Here is a 16845-nt window from a genome sequence, read left to right as displayed (position 1 = left end):
CCAGTAAATTGGTCCAGGGTCACTTGCTGTTCACTTACATTAATACAGTATCATTTTGACCATCTTATGCAGTGATACTAAAAAAAAAGTTTGCAACATTAATGTAGGTTTCCTTCACCATAATGCATGCATTTCCTGGGTGCTCTTAAATAACAGTTTGACTGTTCATACCCAAGCAGGAGTTGATCTCTTCCCTTTGGCTAGCCTAACTCCTGTGTTGTGTGTGGGAATCTACCAAGAGTAGTGTCTTCTGTTCCCTTCCCAAAATGCTTTTGTTCACCATATAAGAGTGTGACATTTTCATTGTATAGGAAGCAGGGCCAAGGACAACTCTGGGATACACCATCTGACTTCAAATTAATGTGATCCTTCCAGATATATTTTACAGCAGGGATAGCCAACTTCCAAGAGACTGCGATTTACTCACACAATTAAAAGCTGGCAGTGATCTATCCTTTTTGGGGGTTCCGATCAAAGTTGCTGAGCTTCTTTTAAGGAGGCAAATCCCGTTTATTAGGGGAATAAATAATAAGTCACTCACCAAGAGATTGCTAATGAAACAGTCAGCATCGCAGCGAGAGCTCCGTCTTCCGGTATAGCAATCTAGGGGGTGGGGCCAGATAGAGGAGCCAGCGATTGGCCACAATCTACAAAAACCTCCTGGGGATTGACCAGTAGATCATGATCGACCTGTTGGACAGCCCTGTTTTACAGCTTTGCCATGGCTCTCTGCTGACAGAGATACCCATTCTACAATTTGCTTTCTGTATTCTCCCCCCAGTATGGTCTCTTCCTACCTGGTCCATCACGGGTACTGTGCTACAGCAACTGCCTTTGCCAGGGTGACGGAAAGTACAATCCAGGAAGAACAGATCTCTATAAAGAACAGACAAAGTAAGTTTATTCTTACAACTTCCTCACAACTTTCCCTGAAGACTTGAGAGACAGCCCTTCCTGCCTGCAGCATGACTTCAGTCCAATATCCACATATTCAGATGCCAAATGGAAGTGGTCACTAGGTAGAACCTCAATATCCTGCACAACTTCCCTTGGGTCCTCTTCTGCGGCTGCCAGTGTTCCAGTGTCTCATCATTTCCCCCCCTCATCCTGCCACTCCCAAACCAAATGTTTGGTTTGAGAACTTTAGAAGCAGGATAGTCTACTCAAGGAAAATAGGTACTCTTTTATTTAATCTGCCAAACCTATATTACTTATTTCTTTTTTTTTTAATGCATACATAAAAAAACCTTGCATGTTGTCTTTGGCTGTCCTTTGCAAAGAACTCACTGCTTTGGGTACAGAGTTATACCTCTAACTCCATGCAGGATTTATGGCACTTGAAAGACCAGTATCTTCTCTCAGTTGCTGAATTACTAATATTTATTTGCAATATTTATCGATAATCTTTCTGCCATAAGAACTCCCATAGTGGTTCACAATGAAAATAAAATCATTTTATGTGGGGAGGGTTTCCTTTTGCCTCTTAACAAGTTCTCAGAGTAGCTTTCATATAAAGTAATGTAAAGCATCAGTAAACAACTATCAGGTACAAAGTTCACACATCAATAAAATTAATAAAATCAACAAACCAACAGGAAGCAGCATAAAGGTATTGTAACACCAGCAGATGAATCAGTATTACTGTTCAGTTAAAAACTTAAGACAAGAATAACACTTTTTATCTGACACCTAATAATCTGCTGTTGGCACCAGGTGTACCTTCTGGGGAAGAAATTCCACAAGTGGGGGGCCATCACACTGAAGTCCCTATTTGTGGTCACTTTTATCTATCCTCTGAAGTTAGGAGTATCTAGAAAAAGGCCTTTGAACATCATCTGCAATTAAATGTTCTTCAGGTAGTCAGATAAAGTCCAACATTTTTATTGCCTGTCTACCTATGGGATTATATGCCGCTTGTCATTATAGGCCATCTTACTGTCCCATCCCAGTGATTCTGCTTTCATCTACAGGAATACAGAAGCTGGTCTTGGCAGGAAGAGTGGGGGAAGCCATTGAAGCCACACAACAGCTATACCCAGGACTCCTAGAGCACAATCCTAATCTCCTTTTTATGTTAAAGTGAGTACATCCAAATCCTTTCAAGTACAGTAAGACCTGCAATGTGAGGAACATAAGAAGACAGAGGCTTATACTGGAATTACTGGCTGTGATCTATCAAAACGAGTCTAATGATACAGTGATACAAACATTCCAGGTTTTTACTTTGGCTGTTACAGTTAGAAGCTGTCAGGAAAAGATCATTGCACTTTGAATGGTGGTTAATAAATTTATTAAATGAAGGAAGAATAAGTGATGTATAGTGCTGAAAAGGTGACCCCATTGGTTAGGGTAGCAGGCTTGAGCCACATTCCAACTTATTCCAGAAGAGCTGGGGATGGCAAATCATCCAGTGAAAGGTTGCTTTACCTATAGAATGATGGTTTAAACATCTCTCTGTGTTAAGACATTATTTGCAATGGCACCGTTTTCCTCCATGGTATTGTTCCTTGTCCTTCTCTGTACAAAACATGCCATGTCAAAACAGGCATGCAGACCTGAATTGCTTGCTTTTGTTATTAGCACTCATAAAACACCTAACATTTTTAATTGCTGTACAAGCTCACAATCTAATAATCTAGTACAGGTAGATCATCTGGTTGTAGTTCATCAACATCTGGAGAGCCAAAGGTTCCCCACACTGGATCTAGTTGGTCATACTAAGTAGCGGTCTGAACCTATACCACTTTCACAGAGACCCAGCTTTTTTTACTCTTAACACACCTGTGATTTTAGAAGTGTCTGTCTGCAATGATGGAACAAGGTGCTAGGCTTTGCTGTATCTGTTCCTTCAAAAGTGAACTATAAAAGGGTCTTGTAATTAATTAATTAATTTGATGCCAAAGTAGGCTTCTAAGCAGCCTACCAGTATAGAAACTTGTCTCATTTCTTCTTCATAGTTCTCTTATTAACACTTGCTGCACAGTGCTAATCCTTTTCTATGAGAAGCAAAGCTTAAGGGTGAATGGTTGCTCCCAATGTGAAGCCAAAATGCTATGGCTCAGTGGTAGAGCACATGCTTTGCATACAGAAGGTCCCAGATTCAAGTGCTGGCATTTCCAGGGAAAGACCCCTGCCTGAAACACACCCTTAGTTAGACAATACTGAGCTAGATGGATGAATGGCCTGACTTGGTGTAAGACAGCTTCATGTGTTGACCGGGTACCTTATCTACTAGCTCCAGCTCCTGAAGAATACTAGTTCAGCAAGAGAGAAAATTGTCACTCGTTAGTGCCACTTTCAGACATTTCAGTAAAAAGATTTTGCCCTGTGGCTGGAGTGGTTTCCTGTCTTGGGAAGGGGCTTAACATGTGTCTGGTTCCTTTATACTGGGCTTTTGAATGGAACATTAAATTCATGCATCATCTTGCAGGTGACATCTCTAGCTGAAAACTTTGCTTTCGACACTAGAATGCTGCTTTTCTCATCTGGGTGTTTCTAAAGATCCTTGTTTGTTCTGGGCTGCAGCTACTAATGGGTGCTAAAATGCTTGTATGCTTCTCATGAACCATTGCACAGCATCCATTGCTCTGGCATTTTGTGTTTCAACTCTTTCTCTTCCTCTCTCCTTGCACACAGGTGCCGGCAGTTTGTGGAGATGGTGAATGGAACAGACAGTGAAGTACGTTGTTTCAGTGCCCGCAGCCCCAAATCCCAGGACAGCTACCCTGATTCCCCCAACCTAAGTCCAAGGCACGGCTCTAACAATTTGCACATTCACAGCACTGGTAAGTGTTGATTTCTCTGCTAGGTAATCAGTTACTTGGCTTTCTTCTACAGAGCACTCTAGCCACATTCAGGCATTCTGCAAATGAACCCTAACCCTTCTAGTACTTTTCCAGTTCCCTGCCCAAGGGTACTTATTACACAATGTGCACCCATAATGAAGCACTTGAGATGTTTGGGGAGAATTCTTGGTGTGTTCACCCCTCACTCCACTTGTTAGGAATTCTCTCCCTGTACTGTGAGAGAAGAGACAAAACTCAGGAGGGTGTGGAGAAGTACTGGTCTATAGGCCTTACCACTGTATTCATTGTGCCCTGTCTGTACATAGGAACATAGGGAGCTGCCTTATACCGAGTCAGACCACTGGTCCATCTAGCTCAATACTGTCCATGTTGACAGGCTGTGGCTCTACAGGGGCTCAGGCAGGGATTTCCTCAAACCCTACCTGGAGAGGCCAAGGATGAAATCTGGGATCTTCTGTAGGCCTACAGGGAAGGCGAAACTAGAAATTACCTTGATGTGTAATTGGATATCCTGTCTAATTTTAAACTTTAAAAAAGTCAACAGGGGAAATGGGCATTCAGTCAGATCAGGGCCACAACACTAAAGGATGGGGCTGGGGCCAACCTTTTCCTCTTGTACCCTTTGCCCATTTTAAAACTCCTTCCACTTCCAAGAAGAATTGTCTCTTAAGTGTTTTCCTAATAAGGGAGATAGCAGGAAGAGAGAGGATAGTGTCACCTCCTCCCAGCACCACAGTCTTGATCAGAACCCACACACAGAAATGTAAGTAAATGGCAGATCCATGGGTGGGGGGAGAGAGGTGTAAATCCTCTGGCCTTGCAATGCTGTCTCAGGGACCACAGAATTGCTCCTTAAGGTGCTTGTCTTTAGAGGTATTGTCCAATATGGATGTCCATGTCACATAACCATTGCATTAATTAATATCCATGTTGCTTAGGCACATTCCTCATACCATTTTATCTTGCCAGTGCCTGTCTACTGATAGTAAGTACTTGGCCACTTGCCTTTGCCTGGATATGTGTGTTCTGTGCACATTTCAGTAAGATGTATTGTGGTGTGTGGTTTTCAGCTTTGAGTAAGCATTAGATCAGACCAAGGTCTTGCTGCTAGTGGTTAGCTGCATCAGAAATAGGGACTAAGTACCGTATATACTCGAGTATAAACCAACCCGAATCTAAGCTGAGGCACCTAATTTTAGGACAAAAAACTGGGGAAACTTATTGACTTGAGTACAAGCCGGTTCAACACACCACAAACCTGGTGGTGGCGGCAGCGGAGGAGGAAGAACAAGCAGCCCGAAAGGGCTGCTTTTGGGCTGCTCGTTCCTCCTCTGCCACCGCCAACAATGGCGGAAGAGGAGGAAGAACAAGTAGCTTGCTCCTCCTCCTCTGCCGCCGACAAGGGCAAAGGCGGAGGAGGAGGAAGGAGCAGCCCAAAAGGGCTCTTTCAGGCAACTCATCCCTCCACCGCCGCCTCTGCCACTTGCAAGAGCAGGCATAGGAGCCCGGTTGGGGGAGGCACTGTGCAGTGCAGTGCCTCTTCCAGCCGCAGCTCCTGTGCCTGCCCTTGCGAGAGGTGGGCGGCGGCAGAGGGACGAGCGGTAAGACAGGGCTCCTTTCTTGCCACTCGTCCCTCCATCGCCACCCGCCTCACTCAAGTATAAGCTGAGGGAGGTTTTTTCAGCATTTAAAATATGCTGGAAAAGTCGGCTTATATTCGAGTATATATGGTAGTATAAGGTGGACATTGAAGTGGGTTTGTCCAGATCCCCTTGCAACATTAAAACAGAGCAGGGGCACCAGTCCTCATTCTTCTCCTTCTGTTTCAGGAGCGGACAGCCCAAGCTGTAGCAATGGAGTTACTTCCATAAAAAACAAACAGAGCCACTGTAAATATCCAGCACTGAGCTCGTCGTCATCATCCTCTTCCTCGTCATCCCCTTCATCGGTGAACTACTCAGAGTCTAACTCCACAGATTCCACCAAGTCCCAGCAGCACAGCAGCACCAGCAACCAAGAGACCAGGTAGCACAGAAGTGCTCTTTCTAGTGAGAAGTGTGTGGCAGGCAGCTGTAACAGGGGGTGGAAACTGATGTAGCGTCCTGCTTCTTACGCCTAGGCATTTGCAAATGCATAAGCAGCAGACACACACACAAATCCATTTTTCCGACCCAGTTGAATTCCCTTTCAATATAATTTGACACTTGTGTTAATCACAGCAGTATATACATTTTATAATTTCAACCTGAAAATCCACCAAGAACTTCTGGTTGCTCTGCAGTGTGCTTTGATCCTCACTGACGCTGTCTTTCCTGTTAGCTATTCCTCTCATTCCCCCAGGAAGACTCCTTTGCTTTCTAAGACCCTCCTTTTTTCCACACAGTGACAGTGAGATGGAGATGGAGGCAGAGCACTACCCCAATGGAGTCCTCGAGAATTCTGCTACAAGGATAATGAATGGCACTTACAAACATGAAGAGATTCTGCAGACAGATGATTCCAGCATGGGTAGGGTTCAGTGTGGAAAACATCTTCTCATCTCTGTTCCAGGGAACACTCAGCTTAGCAAGTGTGGGTGATGTTCCCTAAGGAAACTGCTACTTGGGGTGCCTCTTCCAGTCCAAAAACCTGCAGAGAGGGCATGGGATGCAAAAAAAAATTGTTTCTAAAATTAGTTAGATCATTAGAATATCAAACAGTAAAATTTTGAAAACGAAGTAATTTCTTGCACCACGACTGAAGTGCCAATGTAATTTATAGCTGCTGATGGACAGCATTTTAAAACTAAATGCCAGAGATTTACCAACTGCCTGCTGCAAAACCAGAACAATGTAACTGTTTAAAATGTCTGCATTTTTATTAGTACCTGAATATTAACCTCAACATTTCATTGTCCTGTTATATGTCACTTAAAAGCTATAATTTCTGTTTGTAAACCAATAGCCAGGCGTGTACATCCAAGCAAACATTTCTTTCTTTAGTTTATGTTACACTTAGAGCTGCACTTCACATGTGCTTTGGCACAGGATTTTGGTCCAGTCTTAACAATTTTACGCTTCATGTTTTTGGAGGTAGCTAATGCTGGAAACTTGGCAGCCCAAAAGGACTTTTGATCATGCTTCTAGTGGTGGGACTTCCCTGAGCCTTCTGCTATTGACCTCACTGGAATTGAACTAACTGGCTTTTTGGGGGACAGAGATGGAGGAAGGTGATTGCTTTGGTGCTCCAGCCCTTCTCTTCTTTTCACTTTCCCTTCCCTTCTTCTTTCCTTTGCTCTAGAAGATGGCTGTCCTCAGAGGCAGCTCTGTGGAGGGAACCATGCTGCCACTGAGCGGATGATCCAGTTTGGGCGGGAGCTGCAGACCCTGAGCGAGCAGCTGTGCAGAGAGTATGGGAAGAATACGACACATAAAAAAATGTTGCAGGTGTGCCATGTGGCTGAGAACCCCATTCACATTCATGACCCAGAACTTGAAACCATTCATTCAAAATATCCCCATTTCACCTCTCAATATAAAATTGCTATGGTGGCTGCTTGCAATAAAAAATAAAAACAGTATAATAGGAAGCTGCCTTATAGTGAGTCAGACCTTGAGTCCTTTCAGCTCAGTCTATAGTGACTGGCACCAGCTCTCCAGGATTTCAGGCAGAGGACATTCCCAGCCCTACTGGGAGATTCCAGGGGTTGAATTTGGGACTTTCTGCATGCAAAAAAGATGTTCTACCACTCTTGCTATGGCCCCGAAATAAAAAGTAAAAATAAAAGGCAATAGAGCAGTGTCGTAGTGGTAATAAAACCATCAACACCCAATTGGTCACTTAAAACTGTTTTAAAACCCAAGGAAAATAGTACTGTGTTGACCCTGACACCTAAGGGTTTTAGATTCGCTACCAAGAAATAGCTAAAAGAGTTCCACAGATGAGATACCACTGCCAAGGAAGCCCTGGAGCCCTCTGTTCCACATCAGGAGAAAAGGTTGCACAAGAAGGACACTCTATGCCCTCCCATTTTCCAGAGAAGTCGCCTTGGTTTGCACTTATCATAGTTCATAACCCAAACTACCATTCAGGCTTTCAAAGATAGAACAGGCAAAGATGTAGATTAGTGTCACTTGCCTGCTTTCATTTCTGTATACTCATCACTTAGCTTTATCTTTGCGCCTGCATCCATGGTGCAGTAGCCATAACTGCAGTTTGTCACATGAGATAGGATTCCTTAAGCTTGGTTTTTCATACTGCCTGCACTGAGCCATTACACATCATGATTGGACCAAGAATAGTAGTTAAATACCAACAAGACAAACTGCTGTCCTCTTTGGGTTAAAAACTATTTAGTTCAATATTTTAAAACATGTTGGGAATCCATATAATCATTTCCCTGCAATTTCTTTAGATTCACTTTCTCCCAAGCAGAGCAGTGAGTTCATGTGACATATGAGAGTATGTGTTCTCTGGTCTCAATTTGAAGAGACTCAGTAATTTCGGGTGGCCCATTCCATCAGAGAATCCTGGTGTTTTGTGTATGTGTTGCAGTGCTGTTCAAGCCTCTCTTCTTTCACTCAGGATGCGTTCAGCTTGCTGGCCTACTCTGATCCATGGAACTGTCCCGTTGGCCAGCAGTTAGATCCAATCCAACGGGAACCCGTGTGTGCTGCACTCAATAGCGCTATATTGGGTAAGGTGACAAACGGTGAGGTAGCTCAGACCTTTCTCTTCTGCATGCACCTGTTTCTGCAGTGAGGCTACTGATGCTGGAGGGCAGCTAGCAGGATTATTGCTTACCTTGCAAAATCACTGCAGTGTTCTTTAATTTTCCCCAACATTTTGCTTAGTTTTCCCCATGTTCCATGAAGACCTCCTGAAATATATAGTGTTATGCCGCTGCCATAGTTTTAAGGACTGCTGAGCGAAGCCATAGCTACTGTGTGTGCTTTTGCTGGACACATATTTATCATCACAGAGGTGAAAGCTGGAGTGGGGAGCAGACTTGCAAAATCTCACCCCACCCATGAATTCAGTAGGTAGCTTGAGCTTCAGCCACCCTTTCTGTAACGAGGGCATAATGCCACTAATTTGCCTTACAGGGTTATTATATAGAGTAATGTGGTAACATATGTAATGAATTTGGGATACCTCGATAAAACTTGAAGGCATGGTCCAACAGATGCTGAGCTTTCGTCGGTCTCACTGCTTACCATGAAATAAAGCTATGCCTGTGTATAATTTTATATTGAAACCAGTGGGCTGCAACATTGCTGAACTTGGGCCAGATTCATGTATTTAACCTTTGACTGTCATCAAGCTTCAGATGGATCTTTCCCTTCGTAGGGCCTGCATGCATTCCAGAGCCTGTGTCCCTCCAGATGTTGCTGGACTACAGCTCCCATCACTCCTGACCACTGGCCGTGCTGGTGGAGGCTGGTGAGGCTTTGGAGCCCATTGACAACTGGAGGGACCCCCACTCCTCTTCTGTGTTTTTCAGTCCCTTATGGGGAAGAGCCTTCTTGCAGCTTTGGGGTGGGGGGTGGGGATGGAATAAAGTAGCTTTTATCAATGACATGCTCTTTGTGCATCGCCTCATTGTCACAATGCCCTCTTTCTCTTTCTGCAGAGTCTCAGAACCTGCCAAAGCAGCCCCCACTGCTGCTTGCCCTAGGCCAGGCCTCGGAGTGCTTGCGGCTCATGGCCCGCGTGGGCTTGGGCTCCTGCTCTTTCGCCAGAGTGGATGACTATTTGCACTAGCCACTGAGTGAGACAGAGTGACCCCTCCAGTGCTGCCACCATCACTTCCCCCTGCCTCGCATTTCCCCACTGCCCCCAAGGGCAAGCTGCCCAGCGGAAGGACACATTGCTGACTGAGGGGGAATCCTTGTGATGCCTTCATTTCTCACCTTGGAAACTGCTGGCAGGGCCTTCCCCCTGTCGTCATCACCACCACAGCCTGCTCTGCCCTGCAGCCATTGCAGCACTCAGTATTTTCACTGGTCATTCTGATGTAGCGCCTTTCCTACTTTAGGATTTATTTTATTTTATTTTATTTTCTGACTGAGCCACCAGTATTTATATCTGGAGAGTTTGTGCTGAGCTGGTTTCTACTAATTTAGAGATAAAAGTGTATCTGTTGGTGATGGCCTGCTTTTATTTTCACGAGGGCAAACTGCTGGCACGCATGTCACCAGGGCAGTGTTGTTCTCTAGTGCTAGTCCCCTTAAAGGCAAGAGGCTTTGTGTTTTGACTGGAGACCAACCTGTGCCACCACATCTCTACTGCCTGAGCAGAAAGGCTCATTTGTCTCTTTTTTGCCATGTGATATTCAAGTTCAAGAACTGACAGGTGGCCATTGGAACTTCTATGGAAAAAAGCTGAGAATGAGAACGAAAGGTGTGCAGTATTTTGGTCTCATCTTCTAGTAAAATGGCCTGATACTCTGAGACAGATGGAGATGGTCTTAACCAAGCATAACCCCCCACCCTAAACATGGTTGAGAGCAGGAACAATGTCTTGCCTAAACACATCCAACATTATAACACAGGCAGCTGAGATGATGACCTCCAGATGTTGGACTCCAGTTCTCATCAGCCCCAGCTAACATGATCAGTAGTCAGGGATTAGGGGATCTGTAGTCTTAATAACATCTGGAAAGAATCATCTTAACTACCCATGCATTAGAGGAAGGGATCCTAGGCCCAATGCAGTTTGATTAGCACATTTAATCCAATATGGGCATTTAGGTGGCAGCTAGCATCAAACAAATGGGACTTATCCCATAGAGATGTTGAAGGCAGAGTGACTTTACCTGTCTTTTCAATGGAATAATGTCAGATGATGTGGAAACTAGGAGATATGTGTCACTCTAGCCTTTTCTATTTGAGCTAGAGACTCTCCTAGGGGTTTTCACTTGGACTGCTGTCTGCTTTTTTATACAGTTGCACACCCCCTGTGTTTTGGGGTCATTCATAGTTGAAGAGCTCCCAGTCCAGGTTTGGGGCTCAGGTAGATCAGATCACACCTCCCTCATTACCTGTGGATCTTTGTTCCACACTGAACTTGAAGTCCGTCAGATGCTTGAATGACAACTGATCAGCCACAAATGAAAATGTGAAATTGAGGACATAAGCCAATAATTTAGTTTTTCCTTTTAAAAAAAGTGTACAGTTTTTATTCCAAGGAGTAGCCATTAAAAGAAAAAGGACAGACACTTCTAAACCAGGGTATTGCAGAAATCCTCACAAAAAGTTGCTAGGCATAATGGGTGAAAAACTCAGGTGCCAGCCTAATTTATATGAGGGTGTATATATGTATATCAAGAGAGGCACACTACTAAAAGCAATTTTGTCAGATTATAGTATGGATTATGCAGCTTCAGAATTGTTGGCTAGCTGGCATATTTCAACATCTTGTCTAGCTTTTAGTATACATTTCTGATGGGAAAAGTGACTCCTATAAAATCAACAAGACATTTAGCTCAAGTGGTTTTTCAGTATTGCAGAAGCTTACGGGGAATGTGCTAAATAAGAAGTGTGCCCTTTGAGGTGAAGAACAATGGTCACATTTAGAACAGGCATAGGCAAACTCTGGCCCTCCAGATGTTTGGGACTACAATTCCCATCATCCCTAGCTAACAGGACCAGGGATGATGGGAATTGTAGTCCCAAACATCTGGAGGGCCGGAGTTCGCCTATGCCTGCATTAGAAAGAAGCTGACAATTTAGTTTGGGGCTTGCAGGTATAGCGGTGAATAACACACGTGTGTGCAGTAGACTTGGAACATACAGAATGAGCATCTCATTCAAGAATGTGACCTGTACCTGTAATGGGAATGATCCTGCACAGTGCTCATCAGTTGTAGACCACCTCTATTTTCATGTGTTTGTGTGTAAAGTAGTGGTGGTGGAAGTGAACACACTGTTTTCATCCCTTGTTCTGCTGGGCTGACTATTACTGAGAGACTACAGAAACACTTTAAAATTAAAGAGATGGCTGTGGAAGACACAGTTCCAAATTCAATCCCCCCTGTCCCTGCACTGATAGTGTTACATAACTGGCTATGATTGCTCTCTTGCACAGGTTAGATCAAAGCAAAATATCATCTTGACTGCATTGAATAAAGGAAAGCATTATCCTTTTTTGCCAGCTGCCATCAATAACTGGTCAACATGATACTCAAATGTGTAGTGTTGTTTTAACAATTCTATCCTGCCTTAGATCTTTTTTAAAGAGTGCTCAGTGCTAGCTTACACATCAATAAGCAAATCCTGTTTAAAACACTGATTTTAAAATCCATCCCTAATTGTGTCTTGGTGTGAAAACTGACATCTTCATATCTTCAATCTCGTTTTCTGCACCAGCAACCTATCAATTGGCTGCTATTGCTGTATGTAGCTCTTAGGAGTTAATTTTTAAATTTTACCTATTTTGGACGAGTCTTTAACCAGCGATCCCCTGCCTCCATAACATTCCTTTTTACAGAGTTGCTTTGAATATTTTCTCAGAAACAAGTTACCCACACTTATGGTGGGTAACATGCTTTTGATCTAAAGCAATCTCCTTTGATAATGTATGAAAGCTTGAAATCCTGTAGACATTGGAGATACTCTGTGTCACACTTGAGGAAGACTTTCAGTACCAGCCAGCTCAGCTCAAGAGTTTCCTTGTGGTACAACTGCTGTTTTGACCCAGAAACTCCTGGAGTGTGTAGCCAAAATGTGGCTGTTGGTATCAAAGCCTATAGCAATTATTCTTAAATTAACAGTGTAAATGTACTTTAGAGGTTAAAATTAATTCAATCAAAAACACTATGGAACTTGTGAAACAAAATCTTCCCAGATGTGTTCATATTCATATTGATGAAATAGTATTCTCTTTTTACAGCAGCTAACTATGAATAATCCACTTTGGATACAAAATACTCATTTTTTTAGTAGGTGGTCATCAGAGCCATTATGATCAAGAGCAACAAAAAATAACATGCATAGGGGATATCTGTCTAGGCTATGGGGTGAAATGGCAAAATTTACAACAATCTCCCCTTCTAGGGCATTTGCCATATAGATGGAATAGAGATTGAAAGTCTCTAGTTGTGGTGTCTAGAATCCAACAGCGTCACTGCTGGTTGCTCTTCAATCTGGCAGTAAAATAGTCTCTCTAGTCTACAGCTGTTTTAAACCATTCTTTGAAATACTATGCTGAAGAATGCTGATCCATCACTTGATAAAAAAGCACACTCTCTTGTCTATGTAGTCTCCCCATACTCTAGAAGTTCTTAACACTGTACAAATGAGACTTTCCACATATAAGGAGTGTTATATTTGATCTCATATTAGGAGCAGGAGATATAAGACAAGTGGAGATATGGTTCTATAAAAGGAGGGTCACAGATTAGCCACCCCTGTCCTAGAATGTAAATGCAGTACACTCATTACTTCTTCACTCTGACCCCAAACAGTTCCTTTTGCGCAAAAGAAGAGTGATTTTGCTTTTAGATTAATATCTTATTTTTGGACAACCTATCTGCCTTGCAGGGTGAGATTACCAGACCATAGACCTGAGCTAGAGCTTTGGTTCTGGAGGCCTTTTGTAACATGGCAGGTGGCACTAGAGGTTCAATAAGGTACATGTTTCTGATGCTTCCCTAAACTAATCATTTTAACCACAAGCGGGGTAGCATGCCTCCCAACAGCACCCAAACATCCATCCTTTCATCAAGCCCAAGCTGCTCTTACTCATCTTCCATATATACTTTGTAACTTACTTGAGGAATTATTTGTTCTAAATTAGTGGCGGGTTTCAAGCACCGGGCTCACCAGTTGGTGATCTGTTGGCCAAAACTGGTCTCCTGGATGCTAGTTGCCAAACCTGTTCTTTAAATAAGGGGGGAAATGCAGCAAAAGGGGTGGTGTGGAAATTGTTGTTGACATGCCCCTGGGCATTAGAGCCATGTGCACTACACTTCCCTTCAGGCAAAATTAGTTGCTGACTAGGACTCTCCTAGAACCAAGTAGCTTTTGTATGGTGGGGCCACACTGCTTGGGGAAGTACTCTGAAGCATATTGAAAAGAAAAGATTGACATTTACTACAAAGAAACATTATTTAAGGTTTAAAACTATGGGTTGGTGATTGTTTTTTGCATTTTTAATTTTGGGGTGTCTGTGTTCTCATCTTAAATCGGCTGACAGCAACGTGAGGTGGGTGGCAGAGTGTGACTGGATTGCATCTTGGATGTCAAGCTAGGACAAAAACAAAACAAAACCCTACTCAGTGAAGTGCTTATTTTAATTCAATTGATCTCCCACCCTACCCCTGCCTTTTCCAGTTGTTCAAAACTCAGGTACCAGCTCTAGCATGGAATGTCAGGACACTTTTTTGTTAACTTTTTTATAGCATCATCAACTGTACAAAACAAAAAAAAACCCCGATCACCAAATAAAACAGGCTGAGCAGAACCTCAGCTCCACCAGGCTTCCATCATCACTTGGAGTTCTTTCTCTTCATTGAGGACATTGACTCAGTGGACATCCTACCAAGCTGTGCACATTGGTTCAGTCTCTGCTTAGTATTTGTGAGTTCAGTTATCCAACGCTAGCATGAAACCCTTCCGAGGGGAGGAAATTTTAACTGAAGAAAAAGAATATGGGGGGGGGGGATGTACTGGAAATATGGTTTAAAAAAAACCCACATTCTGTTGTATTTTGACAGAATTATTTTTATTAAAATATACATCCATGTGCACCCGCCAGTGTCCTGTGTCACTCTCCTATGCTCCATTCTGGTACTGTTTGTGTATGTTGTCTGCTTGGGGAAGGACCATAGCTCAGTGAAAGGGCACATGCTTTCTATGTATGGGTAGAAGGTCCCAGATGCAGTCTCCAGGTATCATTGCAAAGCACTCCTATTGGAAATTCTGGAGAGTCACAGCTGGTCAGCATAGACAGTACTGATCTAGATGGTGAATCAGTTGTCTGACATGATATAATACAGCTTCCTTTATGTGTGTTTGCGCGTGTGCATACATTTTTATTTGTGCCCATACTCTGTGCGCCACAACATTAGTTTGTACATTGTTGTGCAGGATTGTAAACCTTAAATATTTACAGTAGGCCACTGTGATCTTGTATTTATCCAGCTATTAAATCATTATGAAATTGGGCAAAGACAAGCTTTAGGTAGGCAATACCTACAAGAATGAATAACATTTCATAGATTAGAGCAGGGGTTGCTCACAAGCGCATGTTCATCCACGGAGGCTTTCCCTTATGCCCACAGGGTCCTCTTCCCCCTGCTGAAATTAGGCTTGAAAGAAGCATTGGGTTGTAGTTAATAACCTAGGTTGTGGTAAGTGCTTGTTTGCAGTGTGTGTGTGGTGCCCAGTACACAGCTTCTCTATTTTCAAATGTGCCCACAAACCCAAAATGGCTGGCAATGGATTGGAAATGTAGGCTTTATCCAGGTAAGCTCATGCCATGAAAGATTCCTGTTAGACAAAGGAAGATTAGAACTTGCCCACATTGACTATCAAGGGTCTTAAGTCTTTGGGTGAGGTCTATTGCCAAATCAGGTGAATGTTAAATGTTTACCATAATTTTTAATGCCAAGAGCCAAGTTGACATTCACTGGTAAATCTCAATGCCTCTGTACCTTCAATAAATATAAGTCCTATTTTCATTTACTGTTGAAGAACACTCTGTGGCATGTTTGACTATGTCACACAAAACTCCCATTGCCCTCAAGCGTCTGAGAACAAGCAGCAAAGAATAATTTGTTCCATGGTGTCTTGAGTTTTCACTAGAATTTGCTGAAATTAAGTCCCACCCCTTTTAATAAGCAGGTTGTTAGTTTGGCAAAGGATGGCAAATGTACTGTGTAAGATTCAGGGTCCATATCTTCTTACTATATAATTAAAATGTAAGAGATCACACTGCTGTTTGCCTGGCTGCCGACAGCGCTCCAAATTACATTTATTAAAGAAAATTACCCTTCATCTATATAGCCTTCATTGCTCAAAGGTCACAATAAAGTGGGGGGACATAAAATAAACTTTTGAAAAGCATGAAGGTAGAACATATCTGTACAATACTAACAACTATATTGTTACCTGCTCCTCATGTCTAGAAGAAGTGAGAAGTTCCAGAGGCAATAGAGCCGAATTGTTTCCTGTGGATGAGAACACATGAGGGACTTTAAATGCTGGCTTTAGGTATAAAGGGTGCTTTTTTGTGGGGGGATGCAGAGGTACGCATACCCCTAAACATTTTGTGAATCTTTCAATGTGGGTAGGAAAATGAGAGTACCCCTAAATATTTTTTAAGAAAAAAAGCACTGTGTATAAATATATGAACAAAACTGACACCTGCAAGGTAATAGGTAACAACCTGAGCAGTCACCAAGGCTGCATCTCTCAGTTCTAGTCATTTTTCGTGTAAAATATATCAGCTATATCTGCAAGACTGCCTTACAGGTGCAGCATTCTGCTGTGGTAAGTATATACAGTGGTACCTTGGGTTAAGAACTTAATTCGTTCCGGAGGTCCGTTCTTAACCTGAAACTGTTCTTAACCTGAAGCACCACTTTAGCTAATGGGGCCTCCAGCGGCCACCGCGCCACCGGAGCACGATTTCTGTGTTCATTCTGAAGCAAAGTTCTTAACCCGAGGTACTATTTCTGGGTTAGCGGAGTTTGTAACCTGAAGCGTATGTAACCCGAGGTACCACTGTACAGTCTTTCAATTCAAGCTGGGTATATTACACCAGTACATCAAGTAATATGGCTTTACCCTTAGGCAGTTTAATTTCATAGCATATGCCAGTATTGCAGAAAATGAACAACTCCTCCCACAGCATTTGGCTCAATCTGGTTAATCTACATTTAAATTTAAACATAAAATTATTATCTTCATTTTGAAACCACTCACCCCACGTTCATCAATATACAAACACTATATATTTTCATTGGTAACATAAGAGGTAAAATGACTTATTACTCATACTTAATCCAAGCACAACCCAAGGGCTCCTGATTAGGCATCTAGCTATGCAATGTTAT

General features: G+C 42.8%; 1 protein-coding gene and 1 long non-coding RNA gene across 7 annotated transcripts in view; one reads left to right on the top strand and one right to left on the bottom strand.

The window, feature by feature from the left end:
- The window catches only part of RANBP10 (RAN binding protein 10), a gene marked incomplete at its 5' end in the record, with an annotated part of 50085 nt that extends 35550 nt beyond the window's left edge, over positions 1-14535 (top strand). The window contains 9 exons of one of the 6 annotated variants that reach the window (XR_014514245.1): positions 782-894; positions 1971-2079; positions 3637-3785; positions 5636-5831; positions 6190-6314; positions 7089-7231; positions 8370-8481; positions 9418-10976; positions 11480-14535. Coding sequence is in view for 2 of the 6 variants with exons in the window: in XM_083452506.1 (XP_083308632.1) it covers positions 782-894; positions 1971-2079; positions 3637-3785; positions 5636-5831; positions 6190-6314; positions 7086-7231; positions 8370-8481; positions 9418-9548 (1081 nt within the window). Of the gene's footprint in view, positions 1-781; positions 895-1970; positions 2080-3636; positions 3786-5635; positions 5832-6189; positions 6315-7085; positions 7232-8369; positions 8482-9417 lie in introns of all 6 variants that reach the window. The other 5 variants (XR_014514246.1, XR_014514247.1, XR_014514248.1 and 2 more) reach the window with 5 other exon arrangements.
- LOC310683081 overlaps positions 6305-16845 on the bottom strand; it is a 36515-nt gene continuing 25974 nt past the window's right edge. The window contains exon 3 of the long non-coding RNA XR_014514275.1: positions 6305-6434. This is a non-coding gene — a long non-coding RNA (uncharacterized lncRNA). The remainder of the gene's footprint in view (positions 6435-16845) is intronic.

Source organism: Podarcis tiliguerta, assembly GCF_965153285.1.
Source record: "Podarcis tiliguerta genome assembly, chromosome: 8".
Lineage (NCBI taxonomy): Eukaryota > Metazoa > Chordata > Lepidosauria > Squamata > Lacertidae > Podarcis > Podarcis tiliguerta.
The sequence above is the reverse complement of the archived record's forward strand: the minus strand, read 5'-3'. Positions and strand labels throughout refer to the sequence as shown.